Consider the following 16,473-nt stretch of genomic DNA (forward strand, 5'->3'; position numbering starts at 1 on the left):
TTCCTTCGCGCTAATTGGATCATACTTTTAGATCTAGAAGAATGGTCCTATCTCAGCAGACAATCATAAAACGGTTGCAAAACTGTTGAGTCTGCTGAACGCAGCCAATCATAAAACGGTTGCAAAACTGTTGAGTCTGCTGAACGCAGCTATTGAAATTTGACCAATCAAAACGATAGAAGCTAAAATCCGTTTGTCCTCATTGGTCAAATTTCAATCTTCACTCTTCAATCTCAGGCTGCCTTCCCATGGAGAAAGAAACAACAGAACGGAATATTGATAGAAAAGAGATAGGACGAGGGTTATTCTCATCTCTTTTCTGTTAATATTCCGTTCCGTGGTTTCTTTCTCCATGGGAAGGTAGCCTCAATCTTCAATACGATTACGTAGTCCGATTCCAGCCTGAGAGAGGATATGACTACATGAGGGCTTTTTTTCTGTAACCGCAAATGCCTCCTCGCACTACTGCCCTCTGGTGGATGTCAACTACACAATATCCAATTTTTGCGATGCTTCTGATGGAAATGAATCGCTGAAATAACTAAAATCTATCGAATTAATAGAGATTTCAACAATTTGAGCTGTGTTTCCACTTGTTAACAATTGTTGGTAAAAAAAAAAAAAAAAAAAAACAATGGATAATGGATGCATCCAGAAGCCTGACTGCTCATTGAGCCAGAGAGAAACTTGAGAGGGGTAGGGATGGGCGATTCGCACTCGATTATTTTGATATCGATGATTTTTCTGGTCAGGTATTTTAGCATTTATTAAAAATATATATATATAAAAGTTCTGTATTTTTTTACCCTTTTTAATGACACTGAAGAGCTTTGAGAGTGGGATGATGTACTTGTACTCGGTACGCTGTCATTTTCTGTTTCGGAAGAAATCGAAAGTTCTTCCTCTGATTCCTGTTGAGTCTGAGAAGATGATAAAGATTTCAAAAATTTCAAATAAATATCCAAGTGATTTCGTTGCAAATGTTTCCTCAGATTCGTAGTATTTCCACTTCTTAGGACGTCCTTCAAAAAGATCTTACAAGTCCCGGTAGTCGTATTTTTTACAAAATATTGCCACAGTGGACTTCTTTTTACGGACATTATGTTAGGAAATAGAAACAATAAAGGTAATGAAACTAAGGGTGAAATCACACGGTGCGGAAAAAGACTGCGGAATAGAGAATGCGTCATTGAAGCAACCAATCAGCGCTATTCCGAATAGCGCTGAAAAGCGTTGATTGGTTGCTTCAATGACGCATTCTCTATTCCGCAGTCTTTTTTCGCACCGTGTGATTTCACCCTAAGAGTGAAATCACACGGTGCGGAAAAGGATTGCGGAATAGAGGATGCGTCATTGAAGCAACCAATCAGCGTAGCCATTCCGAATAGCGCTGATTGGTTACTTCAATGACGCATTCTCTAATCCGTAGTCTTTTTCCGCACCGTGTTATTTCACCCTAACAGGGGAATGCTCGATTGTAGTTCGTTCTTGCATTCTGATCCGAATCGAACCCTAGGTGAAAACTAGGCTAGTGTTGACAATCTCAAGATGGCCGCTTCGATACGATACTCTCCAAAAGTATCGATCCGTCGATAATATCGAACCCCCATGCGTCGATCCAAAATATCGTGTATCGAATGCAAAAATATCGATACTGACAATATCGATTCGGTATCGTGCATCCCTACTGTGGCGTCCTGCGTCAGTCGTTGACACGTGCTCGATTTGCGTGACGGGATTGCGTCGATTTTGTGGTTAACATCGTTTAGGAAGACGAGACATTATCATGGCAAAATTAGGTAAAACATTACTGAAAGTCTTACGCAATGAATCGCAAAACGATAGGAAATAATCGCACATTTTAATCTGTTTGCGTAGCAATCGGCAAAAAAAGTCAAGTAGTTAGTTAATTTACGCGATGTAAATACTACTATTAGCGCCGAGACCCTGCCGTGTCTCCTGACACTTCTTGTTGATGTCTGATTGTGGGACATTTAGCTTAATGCGAAACAGAAAAAAGAGACGTATCTTACTTTTACACTACTATATTAATCATATGTACGCTTTTTTTTATAATTGATTATGTATTTACTGTAATCGTGAAGGAGACGGGCTTCCTCACCGATTTCGATGAAATTAGGCTTATTCGACGCGTTTTTGCACGAAATGAATGAATCTGGTAAAAAAGATGTTGGCTCTGTCCCGTGAACCGAGATATGAAGCGTTAAAATTGACAACTATTGAGGTTAGGAAATCTGTCGGCCATAAAATGCTGTGGTGCAAGCATGCGCTGCGATCACATTTTCATACTCTGTGACTTTATGCGCACGTGTTTTAGGTATTTTTCTGTAATAAAGGGCACGACATTTAAACTGAATAATCAAACGGATCAAATGCAATAGTAAAAAATTAGGGTAATTATTTAGAATACTCCTCCCCTAAAATCTTATTACTGCTTTACAAACACAAATTCATCACTTTACAAACACAAATTCACTGCTTTAAAAACACAAATTTATTGCTCTAAAAACGCAAATTCACTGCTTTAAACATACAAATTCTCTGCAAAAGCAGTGTTTGAAGCAGTTTTTTTAAGCAGAGAATTTTTATTTTTAAAACAGTGAACTTGTGTTTTTAAAGTAGTGAATTTGTATTTGCAAAGCAGTGAATTTTTTTTTAATTTTAAAGATAACCACAATGCATGCTCATATTGTATTGTTACATGGCTGTAACCTGTGACGCTTTTTCTGCCAGATTCGTTTATTTTATGCAAAAATGCACCGAATAAGTCTAATTTCATCGAAATCGATGAGGAAGTCCGTCTCCTTCACAATTACCTATTTTATTTTTTTGTTTTAGGACATAATGACATGTTAAGTGACAGTGACAGTGGAGATGATTGGGAGGAAAATGGTGAAGATTACTACAACATTTCGTGCCTGTTTTGTATGGAAAATATTAATGGATTTCCCTCTGCATTGGACCATATTGAAATCTTTCACAAGTTTGATTTCTGTGATTTTATAAAGAAACATATTCACGACACTTACTCATATATCAAATTAATTAATTTTGTTCGTCACAAGGAGATTTTACCAGAACAACTGAGTACATTAGACATAGAGGCTTGGGAGAAAGATGAGTATCTACGTCCTGTCATGGAAGATGATCCATGGTTAATGTATGGCAAGTATAAAGAACCAAGGCTATTATTTTATTGATGGCATTATATTTTCCAAAATTTCTAATTCTGGGTCATGCCTATTGCGCCTTCCTTTTTTTTTATGGAAATAGAAAAAGATATTGACACACTTGAGTCAATGCTCAGAATTACAAATATTGTATTGTGTTATGCAGATTATGCACTGAGTTGCAAATTTTATTATTTAATATAATGCAGACATTGAAGATCTTATCAAAATTAAGGATGTGAGTGAAGAAAGAGGTGTAAAACAGATGCAAAGTGACGACAGTGTGACTTTATCAGAGGCACAATATGAAGATATGAAAAGAATTATCAGGTCGCTCAAATCTCAGCTAAAGGAAAGTGAGACAACGTGTTTTTTAATAAAGCAGGTATAGCTATTATAATCATTACACATATTTCCATACGTGGCATAATGTAATGAAAAAAAATTGCTTTTTCAGCAAATGGAAGAGATGAAAGAGAAGGCCCAGAAGTTAATACTGGGTGATGATTTAGATGAAAGAGAAAAGAATGCTCCGGTTAATGCTCATAATTCTAATGCTGATGAAGGCTATTTCAATACATATAGTCACTTTGCTATACATCATGAAATGTTGAATGTAAGTTCTCTAACGGTACAAGACATCCTCAGGATCGGCGAGCGACCTCCGGACGACTCCGGGCGATAACGACGCTGTTATATTTTCAAAAATTTACAAAAAACAGTGAAATCCCTAAAAAAATAAACAAGAAGAATAAATGTACGTCAAGTGCATAAAAAAGGTATTGAACATTACATTCCTTTAATAAAAAACGGATACGAATTAAATACAATTAGCCAAGTATTTCATAACGCAAGACACATAAGATATATTGAAAATGACTAAAATGGTCAACTGGATTACAGTGAAGAAAAAAAACTTAGCCTATCCGGATCACATCAATTGCATTTGTGTGAATACATTATCTCGTCATAGTATTTGCATTATAAATTAAAATATAAAAATAATAGACATTTGTATATAAATATAATATATATGTATGTATATAATGACATAAGTTTATGGGACATGAAAATATACTCACAGATAATAGATGTGATAAATTATGGAGAAATAATATGTAATAATATTGATAATATTTAGATATAGAAATATTATAGATAACGAATTTACAAGATTAGCAATTATTAACATCTCTTCTTTGTTGAATTATTGTTTCCATGTATTGTGTATATCTGCAGAATATTGTACGTAATAATCCTTTTACTAATTCGTATTGCAAATAATTTCCGTATTATGAAGAGTCTTAGAATATTGCGTTTTAATGCAACCCGGATACGCCAAGTTTTTTCTTCACTAGAATCCGGTTCACCATTTTAGTCACTTTCAATCCATCTTATGTATCTTGCGTTATGAAATACTTGACTAATTGCATTTATTCCGTATCCGTGTTTTTTTAAAAAGGAATGTGACATTCGATACCTTTTTTTATGCACTTGGCATATATTTTTTCCATCAGCAATTAAAAAGGGTTACGAGCCATATGACATACAAAATACATTTTATACAAAAATTTTTTATAAGAAAAATATAATATAAAGAATGTTTAGCAATTACATGTAGCATTACATATAAAATAGACAAGATCGCGAGAGAAGACATATGTCTATTTTGTATGTAATGCTACATGTAATTGCTAAACATTCTTTATATTATATTTTTCTTATAAAAAATTTTTGTATAAAATGTATTTTGTATGTCACATGGCTCGTAACCCTTTTTAATTGCTGATTTATTCTTATTGAGCCTTTTTGATAATTCATTGTATATTTTTTTCTTTTTTAAAGAGATATTTTTTTAGGTTTTTTTTTTCTTTATTCTTTATCCGTTATTTCTTACTCGTAAATTTATTCAACTCTGACTGAGGTTACATTTTTTCAAAGTTCGTTTAAATTGATAATATTTATCTATGAAAAAGTGATAGAAATATATTTTATTAGGACAAAAAACGTACCGAGAGCTATCGTGATGCATTATTAACAAATTCTAACAAATTCCATGATTGCATAATGTTGGACGTTGGTTGCGGAACTGGTATCCTGTCAATGTTTGCGGCAAAATCTGGTTGCAGTAAAGTTATTAGTGTCGATCAGTCTGATGTGATATATCATGCTATGGATATAGTAAGGTGTATATTTAATTAAAGTATTAAGTACCGCGGAAAGTTCATGTCGTTTTTTCAAGAGATGTTTATAGAGGAAGAAACGACCCAAACTTTCCGCGGTACCTAATATATACAGAGTGTCCAAAAAGTTCCGAGACACCTGAATATCATGGAAAGTATAAGTATTACAGAAAAGTGTTTCAGACAAAAGTTGTAGGGTTCAAAAAGATCTATTTATTGATTACATCCGTTTGACCTTGGGTGGCATCGCCAAAGTCAGGTCAAAGTCACATCAATTTTTTTTAAGTGGAACACCATATTTTTTACTGCATATTCTTATAGCACATCTCGAAAGCTTTCCAAAACACTATAATAAAATATTTTTTCATGAAGTACTTTTCGAGTTATGATGCTTGAAAGTTACAAGGTGTCCGACCGACGGTTAAAACCTCTTGAATATTGTTCAAAATCATGACCTGAATGACATTTGTCGAAATCAAGGCCATTGGAGATTGTACCTCTTATTTTCATTTTTACGTAGAAATGAATTTTTAGTGCAAAAATGAAAATAAGAGGTGCAATCTCCAACAGCCTTGATCTTGACAAATGTCATTCAGGTCATGATTTTGAACAATATTCAAGAGGTTTTAACCGTCGGTCGGACACCTTGGGTAATGTTAATGCCGGCGATACTGTAACTTTCAAGCATTATAACTCGAAAAGTACTTCATGAAAAAATATTTTATTATAGTGTTTTGGAAAGCTCTCAAGATGTGCTATAAGAATATGCAATGAAAAATGGGGTGTTCCATTAAAAAAAATTGATTTGACCTTGACCTAACCTTGGCGACACCACCCAAGGTCAAACGGATGTGATCAGTAAATAGATTTGTTTATACCCTACAACTTTTGTCTGGAACACTTTTCTGTAATACTTATACTTTCCATGATATTCAGATGTCCCGGAACTTTTGGACACTCTGTATAATAAATCGTATTGAAAGATTATTGCAAATTAGATAGCTCCTATTTTCATTTAGATTTCATATAAGGAAAATATAATAATAAAATATATTCATTGATTTTAGAGAGAATAATCTCAGTGATATAATCACTTTAAAAAGGGGTCGTCTGGAGGATATTAGTATAGGAATAGACAAAGTGGATGCAATAATATCCGAGTGGATGGGATATTTTCTCTTGTTTGAAGGAATGCTGGACACAGTTATTTATGCTAGGGACCATTATTTGACGCCTGGTGGAACAATTCTTCCAAACAGATGTACAATTAGTATTGTGGGAAGTGGTGACACAAGTATGTGTTACAGTGTAATTCTTACTATAATAATGTTAGCGATACTTCATGATGAGATCTCATATTTGAAAAATAATTTATTAAACTCGTACTTATAGTCGTGTTTCTGCTGAAGAACTCATCTGAAACTAATCTTGAGACATGAAACATTAGATTTAATAGATGAATCTTGAAAGTTGATTTGATATTCATAATCACTTCATATTAATAATAGCGATTCAAGTGAGGAATTGAGATGAAATTTGTTCTGAAATATAACTTGAATCCTCTTTTTCGCGATTCAATAAACCTTGAAATTCATGCGTTATTAACATGTCAATAATTTGATTTTGGAAAAGGTTACTTCGAAACAAGCGCAAAACGCAGCTTTATTCAATATCTTAGGTTTGTTCGCGTCGTAAGCTCCAACATGCTCTAACATGCTCCTACCATAGCTTCTATTCACTCTATCAAGCGCGTTAAAAGTGAGTAAGAGCTATAGTAGGAGGCATATTGGAACATGTTGTAGTATGCGACGCGAACAAACCTCTTGTATCTCTGAAGTTAAACCCGTATTCATAGTCAGGCCTTATATTTAAGGCTTCTTTAAATTTATTTTCAGATGCTCTACGAATTATTTCATTGGCTACTGAGCATCTAAAGATAAATTTAAGGAAGCCTTAAATACAAAGTCTGATTATGAATACGGGCAAAAGTCTCACATGTCTGAGAATCGTACGCTTCTCAGATTAATATAGTTTTAATTGATTTCTAACTAGGGTATGACTATTGAATCGTTCGTATCTCAAAAGACATAAAATTTCATTCAGAGTATGTCACCTGATGCGCTCTTGAGATGAGATTTGGGAAACGACTATAAATACGGGCCTTAAATGATTGCATAATCATACGGGCCTTAAATTATTGCATAATCGTATATTATTCAATTGTTTGTAAGCTATTCTACATAGATTACTGTTGTTTCTGTGTAGAGAGATATATTGACTTGGTTGATTATTGGTCAAACGTATATGGTTTTAAAATGAGCTGTATGAAAGCGGAAGCGTTGCGTGAACCCAGTATAGAGATCTGTAATGTCGATGACTTGATAACGAGCATCGCCGAGATCCAAGCCTTCGACTTATATAAAGTCACTACGGATTGCGTCAATTTTTCGTCTCCTTTCACGTTGAATGTGAAGAAAACAGGATCATTAACCGCGATAATTGGTTATTTCGACATTTTCTTCGATCTCGACAATCCAGTTCATTTCAGTACAAGTCCCTATTCTACTCCGACACATTGGAAACAGACGGTATTTTCTTTAAGCGAACCCATTAGCATAACTGAAGGTAAGTTATATGTTTAGTTACTACAATTATAAATTAATATATAGTTAATATTATAATTATATTTTGTTTTGGATGTCATTTTAAAATATCATTTAAAATAAAATTTTATAATTATAATATTAATTGTAATTTTATAATTTAATTGTATATTATGTATTATTTTGTTATGATAATTGCATTGTTTTATTTCAAATAACGTTTTAGTATCTATATTTATTTTTCTTCAAGATAATTAGATCAAGCGAGACATTATTTTCTCACAATATCTTTGAAAAATCTTCGGAATCATTAGAAGTGTATGTTTATACGAAAAGTCACAAAGTAGCGCGATTTAAATTCGATTCAAATACTCTTCTCAAGTAAAATAATTATTCATTTTTCCGATTGTTGATAAGATAGATAATTACTTTATCCAAAAGACTGCGAAATATTTGAATCGGATTTTATTCGCGTAATCTCTTGTATCTTTCTATGAAAACATGTTCCCCTAATAATTTTTACTATTTTTCGAGAATATTCAGAAACATATATTCCAATTGTCACTTAATTTTTTATGTCCTCTTATCAATTTTCTTGGAAAGAAAGATAAATTGACAATACAGATGATATTTTAAAGTACATTTCGAAACGAAATAATACGCAGTTATTGTAGTTATATAAAATATAATATCTGTATATTTATACTTTCTCTTATAGGTGAAGTTATAAACGGCACGTTGGTCTGTCGAAGACATTGTAAAGACATCCGAGGCTTAATGGTCGTTATTCATATCAAAAATTTCTCTCAGACATATTTTCTGGATTGAACATTGAATATGCTTGTTCTAAGAAATTAATAGTCACATGTGCCAACGGGAAGCTATCGCGTTATGATGCTCTGATTTTCGTTGAACGTTCTTTTCCACGAATATTCGCTTAAGCTTTATCTCTTACCATTTCCAATTTGAATCTATAATATGTAGAATCTATAGTGTCCGTTTACTTAAGGGAATCCTAAAGACGATTAGTCGTATCTCGTGCACATATATACATAAATTTTTGTATTACAATAACGTTTTAATTAGACGTCTAAGTCCAATTCTAAGAACTCCACGTTGTTTCTTCGTACAAGTTACTCTAGTCTGTGGACTACTATTTCATAAGTAGTACAGATTGCACAGAGCTTCTTAAAACATATACATGAAAGCGGAATTGCTTATCTTACTATCTATATATCAAACGCGAACCTAACATCTGTGCGAGAGAGAAAGTTATAACATCCCAAATGTTCGTAATGCACATGCGTCAGTATACCATCGTCGGTGTGAGTTGTACAGTTGTTTAAAGTACCTGGCCGCCCAGGCACATAAAAATACTTAAGATGTAAAACTTAGGACCTCTCTTTTATCAACCCCGATTAACGCTAATCGATGGTTAACTCGATCACCACGATTGCCAACGTGAGAACTAAATACAGAAGAAGAATAGAAAGGAGACATTCTGGATACATTAAATGTCCTTAAGTTCATTTCTGATGCTCAAGAAAAGCTAGGAATCTTGCTGTAAAATTTTTCACTTTATGAATGAGCTTTGACAAGTTGTGCTCCTTTCCTGTATCTTTGCGCAATATGGAAGGCATGAAGAACCGTATTAAAGTCTTGCACTGGTCTGACCGGCCTTTTTCAGTCCAGTGAGCTTTCCTTGAAAGCGTGGTACTTCGATTTCTACAAGTAAAATTGGAAATTCACTGGCCAGAAGAAGAAGAACTGCTGTTGGCACTTCTGCGAGTCGATCGTCAATTAATTTAACTAGAAGTTGGTGAAAGAGGCCTTTAGCCTGATATTTCATGTATCGGTCGACAAAGCTTCTCGAGCTCATTGATTGACTGCGGGACAAAGAGATTCTCGGATCTCTCAGCCAATCAACAGGTTTAAGAAGTTCATCGTGCGAATTAACATGAAATATCAGCCTAAAGTGTAATCTACATTGGTTGTACGATTTCAAGCGAATTTTTCGAGCGTGTCAGGCTGCTATTTCATTTGTGCGTTTTTGTCGTGTAACAAATTTTTCAAGTCTGTTAATTGGCTATAAGATAGAGACATTTCAACCGGTTGAAATTTGTCTTATAGGCTTTCTACAATAAGTCATTACCTAAGCTTTAAGTCTTAAGCCGTAAAAAATTGACCAGGACCTTAGTAGAAAGCTGACTTATAATCTTAAGACAGTGTCTTGTGACTTATGTCTTGTGTAACGCACAAGAACTGTCTTATGATTTATGTTTTAAAGGCACCTCGTATTTATACACTTTTAAGGCATAAGTCATAAGATAGTTCTTGTGCGTTGCTAGAGACATAAAACTTAAGTCGTAAGACACTGTCTTAAGATTATAAGTCAGCCTTTCTGCTACGGCCCATAGTCAATTATTCTTCTCACATTCAATTGTGATTGATCAATTTCTTACGGCTTAAGACTTAAAGCTTAGATAATGACTTATTGTAGAAAACCTATTACGGATAAGTTTATTGTTATTTCTATTTCCGTTAGATTACGTAGATCTAAAGTAATATTCTGATTAGCTCATCGACTTAAGTTTACGCCTTACGCTTACTGTTACGGAATTTTGTCTGCGGTAGCCCTTTGTGTTTCTCACATATTGTTATCGTTAGTTATAGGAGCAAATGGGGCAAACAGGTTGAGCCGGCTGAATGGCACATGCGCATTGCAAACATTTGGGATGTTATAGCTTTCTCTCTCGCACAGATATTCGCGCTTCACGTTCAGTGCTCAATTCCTCTTCCATTTATATGTACTACAATATATGCTTTAAACACAGCTTTTATATAAAAAATATTATGACGTGACAGCACTAGAGCGCCATATTGGACTAAGAAATGATAAAGAAGATCTCAATTTCGAAATTTTTCATCGTTTTTGGCATAAATTCCATCTCACAGACACGTATTGATGCGTATACTTTGTAATCATGGAAAAGGATTTTCGAATCTTGTAAAAGAGGAAAAAAGTAATTGTTATACAAATATTATATGGTTTAGTTGTTAATATAGACGGCTTTAGGATCCCCTTAAACGGAAATCTAACTTAAGCGTTTTGGAGAATTCTAGGTCTTCATTTTTATGCTGGAACTGTACATATATAAATTACTATATTGATACTTATATCTATATATATATATATAAAGCTTTATTCAATATCTTAGGTTTGTTCGCGTCGTAAGCTCCAACATGCTCTAACATGCTCCTACCATAGCTTCTATTCACTCTATCAAGCGCGTTAAAAGTGAGTAAGAGCTATAGTAGGAGGCATATTGGAACATGTTGTAGTATGCGACGCGAACAAACCTCTTGTATCTCTGAAGTTAAACCCGTATTCATAGTCAGGCCTTATATTTAAGGCTTCTTTAAATTTATTTTCAGATGCTCTACGAATTATTTCATTGGCTACTGAGCATCTAAAGATAAATTTAAGGAAGCCTTAAATACAAAGTCTGATTATGAATACGGGCAAAAGTCTCACATGTCTGAGAATCGTACGCTTCTCAGATTAATATAGTTTTAATTGATTTCTAACTAGGGTATGACTATTGAATCGTTCGTATCTCAAAAGACATAAAATTTCATTCAGAGTATGTCACCTGATGCGCTCTTGAGATGAGATTTGGGAAACGACTATAAATACGGGCCTTAAATGATTGCATAATCATACGGGCCTTAAATTATTGCATAATCGTATATTATTCAATTGTTTGTAAGCTATTCTACATAGATTACTGTTGTTTCTGTGTAGAGAGATATATTGACTTGGTTGATTATTGGTCAAACGTATATGGTTTTAAAATGAGCTGTATGAAAGCGGAAGCGTTGCGTGAACCCAGTATAGAGATCTGTAATGTCGATGACTTGATAACGAGCATCGCCGAGATCCAAGCCTTCGACTTATATAAAGTCACTACGGATTGCGTCAATTTTTCGTCTCCTTTCACGTTGAATGTGAAGAAAACAGGATCATTAACCGCGATAATTGGTTATTTCGACATTTTCTTCGATCTCGACAATCCAGTTCATTTCAGTACAAGTCCCTATTCTACTCCGACACATTGGAAACAGACGGTATTTTCTTTAAGCGAACCCATTAGCATAACTGAAGGTAAGTTATATGTTTAGTTACTACAATTATAAATTAATATATAGTTAATATTATAATTATATTTTGTTCTGGATGTCATTTTAAAATATCATTTAAAATAAAATTTTATAATTATAATATTAATTGTAATTTTATAATTATAATATTAATTGTAATTTTATAATTTAATTGTATATTATGTATTATTTTGTTATGATAATTGCATTGTTTTATTTCAAATAACGTTTTAGTATCTATATTTATTTTTCTTCAAGATAATTAGATCAAGCGAGACATTATTTTCTCACAATATCTTTGAAAAATCTTCGGAATCATTAGAAGTGTATGTTTATACGAAAAGTCACAAAGTAGCGCGATTTAAATTCGATTCAAATACTCTTCTCAAGTAAAATAATTATTCATTTTTCCGATTGTTGATAAGATAGATAATTACTTTATCCAAAAGACTGCGAAATATTTGAATCGGATTTTATTCGCGTAATCTCTTGTATCTTTCTATGAAAACATGTTCCCCTAATAATTTTTACTATTTTTCGAGAATATTCAGAAACATATATTCCAATTGTCACTTAATTTTTTATGTCCTCTTATCAATTTTCTTGGAAAGAAAGATAAATTGACAATACAGATGATATTTTAAAGTACATTTCGAAACGAAATAATACGCAGTTATTGTAGTTATATAAAATATAATATCTGTATATTTATACTTTCTCTTATAGGTGAAGTTATAAACGGCACGTTGGTCTGTCGAAGACATTGTAAAGACATCCGAGGCTTAATGGTCGTTATTCATATCAAAAATTTCTCTCAGACATATTTTCTGGATTGAACATTGAATATGCTTGTTCTAAGAAATTAATAGTCACATGTGCCAACGGGAAGCTATCGCGTTATGATGCTCTGATTTTCGTTGAACGTTCTTTTCCACGAATATTCGCTTAAGCTTTATCTCTTACCATTTCCAATTTGAATCTATAATATGTAGAATCTATAGTGTCCGTTTACTTAAGGGAATCCTAAAGACGATTAGTCGTATCTCGTGCACATATATACATAAATTTTTGTATTACAATAACGTTTTAATTAGACGTCTAAGTCCAATTCTAAGAACTCCACGTTGTTTCTTCGTACAAGTTACTCTAGTCTGTGGACTACTATTTCATAAGTAGTACAGATTGCACAGAGCTTCTTAAAACATATACATGAAAGCGGAATTGCTTATCTTACTATCTATATATCAAACGCGAACCTAACATCTGTGCGAGAGAGAAAGTTATAACATCCCAAATGTTCGTAATGCACATGCGTCAGTATACCATCGTCGGTGTGAGTTGTACAGTTGTTTAAAGTACCTGGCCGCCCAGGCACATAAAAATACTTAAGATGTAAAACTTAGGACCTCTCTTTTATCAACCCCGATTAACGCTAATCGATGGTTAACTCGATCACCACGATTGCCAACGTGAGAACTAAATACAGAAGAAGAATAGAAAGGAGACATTCTGGATACATTAAATGTCCTTAAGTTCATTTCTGATGCTCAAGAAAAGCTAGGAATCTTGCTGTAAAATTTTTCACTTTATGAATGAGCTTTGACAAGTTGTGCTCCTTTCCTGTATCTTTGCGCAATATGGAAGGCATGAAGAACCGTATTAAAGTCTTGCACTGGTCTGACCGGCCTTTTTCAGTCCAGTGAGCTTTCCTTGAAAGCGTGGTACTTCGATTTCTACAAGTAAAATTGGAAATTCACTGGCCAGAAGAAGAAGAACTGCTGTTGGCACTTCTGCGAGTCGATCGTCAATTAATTTAACTAGAAGTTGGTGAAAGAGGCCTTTAGCCTGATATTTCATGTATCGGTCGACAAAGCTTCTCGAGCTCATTGATTGACTGCGGGACAAAGAGATTCTCGGATCTCTCAGCCAATCAACAGGTTTAAGAAGTTCATCGTGCGAATTAACATGAAATATCAGCCTAAAGTGTAATCTACATTGGTTGTACGATTTCAAGCGAATTTTTCGAGCGTGTCAGGCTGCTATTTCATTTGTGCGTTTTTGTCGTGTAACAAATTTTTCAAGTCTGTTAATTGGCTATAAGATAGAGACATTTCAACCGGTTGAAATTTGTCTTATAGGCTTTCTACAATAAGTCATTACCTAAGCTTTAAGTCTTAAGCCGTAAAAAATTGACCAGGACCTTAGTAGAAAGCTGACTTATAATCTTAAGACAGTGTCTTGTGACTTATGTCTTGTGTAACGCACAAGAACTGTCTTATGATTTATGTTTTAAAGGCACCTCGTATTTATACACTTTTAAGGCATAAGTCATAAGATAGTTCTTGTGCGTTGCTAGAGACATAAAACTTAAGTCGTAAGACACTGTCTTAAGATTATAAGTCAGCCTTTCTGCTACGGCCCATAGTCAATTATTCTTCTCACATTCAATTGTGATTGATCAATTTCTTACGGCTTAAGACTTAAAGCTTAGATAATGACTTATTGTAGAAAACCTATTACGGATAAGTTTATTGTTATTTCTATTTCCGTTAGATTACGTAGATCTAAAGTAATATTCTGATTAGCTCATCGACTTAAGTTTACGCCTTACGCTTACTGTTACGGAATTTTGTCTGCGGTAGCCCTTTGTGTTTCTCACATATTGTTATCGTTAGTTATAGGAGCAAATGGGGCAAACAGGTTGAGCCGGCTGAATGGCACATGCGCATTGCAAACATTTGGGATGTTATAGCTTTCTCTCTCGCACAGATATTCGCGCTTCACGTTCAGTGCTCAATTCCTCTTCCATTTATATGTACTACAATATATGCTTTAAACACAGCTTTTATATAAAAAATATTATGACGTGACAGCACTAGAGCGCCATATTGGACTAAGAAATGATAAAATACGGATAAGTTTATTGTTATTTCTATTTCCGTTAGATTACGTAGATCTAAAGTAATATTCTGATTAGCTCATCGACTTAAGTTTACGCCTTACGCTTACTGTTACGGAATTTTGTCTGCGGTAGCCCTTTGTGTTTCTCACATATTGTTATCGTTAGTTATAGGAGCAAATGGGGCAAACAGGTTGAGCCGGCTGAATGGCACATGCGCATTGCAAACATTTGGGATGTTATAGCTTTCTCTCTCGCACAGATATTCGCGCTTCACGTTCAGTGCTCAATTCCTCTTCCATTTATATGTACTACAATATATGCTTTAAACACAGCTTTTATATAAAAAATATTATGACGTGACAGCACTAGAGCGCCATATTGGACTAAGAAATGATAAAGAAGATCTCAATTTCGAAATTTTTCATCGTTTTTGGCATAAATTCCATCTCACAGACACGTATTGATGCGTATACTTTGTAATCATGGAAAAGGATTTTCGAATCTTGTAAAAGAGGAAAAAAGTAATTGTTATACAAATATTATATGGTTTAGTTGTTAATATAGACGGCTTTAGGATCCCCTTAAACGGAAATCTAACTTAAGCGTTTTGGAGAATTCTAGGTCTTCATTTTTATGCTGGAACTGTACATATATAAATTACTAAATTGAAACTTATATCTATATATATATATATATAAAATATATATTAATATACATATAATAATATTAATATGTATATTATATGTATAATACTTTTTCTCTTTCGCAAGTGAGATATAGAATTTTCTTAAATATTTGTGATAATTACAGAATAATCATTGATCTAATAGCTATTTTTACATTTGTGCCTTTTTAACGGTAGCTATTCGTATACACAGAGTGTTCCGGAAATCGTGAGATACAACCGGAAAGGCGGTGATTTCTCATGTAAAAGTAAGTCCATAATACAAAATTATTGTATAGAGTTCTGTTTTAGAAAAAACTGAAAATTTTGAATATTCGTTAAATACGCGTGTATCGCTGGTACAATCTGCTTGATTCATCCAATCTGACTATTCAGCGCTATTTCTGTCAGTCTGGAAATTGCAATAATTTAAAACAATGCAGTAAATTTTAATAATGTATTTATTTTGAAAAATTATTGAAAATATCTATAAAAAATTTTATTCTATATTTTCGACTTACTTTTATATTAGGAATCGCCTCTTTCCCGATTGTACCACGATTTTCAGAGTACTTTGTACATTACTAAACCAATTATAAACCTATGAAATCAATTTTAAGAATTTTTGCATAAACAATAGAGTTTTAATCTTATAGTCGTTACATCACGCTGGCTGCGCGAGCGTCAAAGACGGAAGAGAAGAGAATTTAAGAAAAAAGATAAAAAGAAATCTCTGCAGAGCTTATAATTAGTACACAGACAACGACGC

General features: G+C 33.6%; 2 protein-coding genes across 3 annotated transcripts; both read left to right on the plus strand.

The window, feature by feature from the left end:
- The first annotated feature begins 1,720 nt into the window (after positions 1–1,720).
- Art3 (arginine methyltransferase 3) lies at positions 1,721–10,163 on the plus strand. Of its 2 annotated transcripts, none has more exons than XM_018458628.1 (8): positions 1,721–1,799; positions 2,860–3,186; positions 3,401–3,576; positions 3,649–3,807; positions 5,190–5,377; positions 6,442–6,668; positions 7,640–7,999; positions 8,696–10,163. In XM_018458628.1, the coding sequence occupies exons 1-8, from the start codon at positions 1,787–1,789 to the stop codon at positions 8,803–8,805; spliced, it is 1,560 nt and encodes a 519-aa protein (XP_018314130.1). In that variant the 5' UTR covers positions 1,721–1,786; the 3' UTR covers positions 8,806–10,163. The 2 variants fall into 2 exon arrangements, with proteins under 2 accessions (XP_018314130.1, XP_018314131.1); XM_018458629.1 differs by lacking the exon at positions 1,721–1,799 and adding an exon at positions 2,362–2,414.
- Positions 10,164–11,788: 1,625 nt separating this feature from the next.
- LOC108729487 (protein arginine N-methyltransferase 3-like) lies at positions 11,789–14,332 on the plus strand. The gene is made up of 2 exons (XM_018458634.1): positions 11,789–12,142; positions 12,865–14,332. The coding sequence occupies exons 1-2, from the start codon at positions 11,833–11,835 to the stop codon at positions 12,972–12,974; spliced, it is 420 nt and encodes a 139-aa protein (XP_018314136.1). The 5' UTR covers positions 11,789–11,832; the 3' UTR covers positions 12,975–14,332.
- The last annotated feature ends 2,141 nt before the right edge of the window (positions 14,333–16,473 follow it).

This window comes from Mycetomoellerius zeteki, unplaced genomic scaffold, assembly GCF_001594055.1.
Source record: "Mycetomoellerius zeteki isolate Tzet28-1 unplaced genomic scaffold, Tzet1.0 scaffold74, whole genome shotgun sequence".
In the NCBI taxonomy this organism is placed as follows: domain Eukaryota; kingdom Metazoa; phylum Arthropoda; class Insecta; order Hymenoptera; family Formicidae; genus Mycetomoellerius; species Mycetomoellerius zeteki.

Excerpts from the sequence above, each read along its gene's own strand:
- Art3 (XM_018458628.1), top strand. Across the intron at positions 6,669-7,639 it reads TGTGGGAAGTGGTGACACAA|AGAGATATATTGACTTGGTT; the intron begins GTATGTGTTACA and ends GTTTCTGTGTAG. Across the intron at positions 8,000-8,695 it reads ACCCATTAGCATAACTGAAG|GTGAAGTTATAAACGGCACG; the intron begins GTAAGTTATATG and ends TTTCTCTTATAG.
- LOC108729487 (XM_018458634.1), top strand. The coding sequence starts at position 11,833 with ATGAGCTGTATGAAAGCGGAAGCGTTGCGTGAACCCAGTATAGAGATC. Across the intron at positions 12,143-12,864 it reads ACCCATTAGCATAACTGAAG|GTGAAGTTATAAACGGCACG; the intron begins GTAAGTTATATG and ends TTTCTCTTATAG.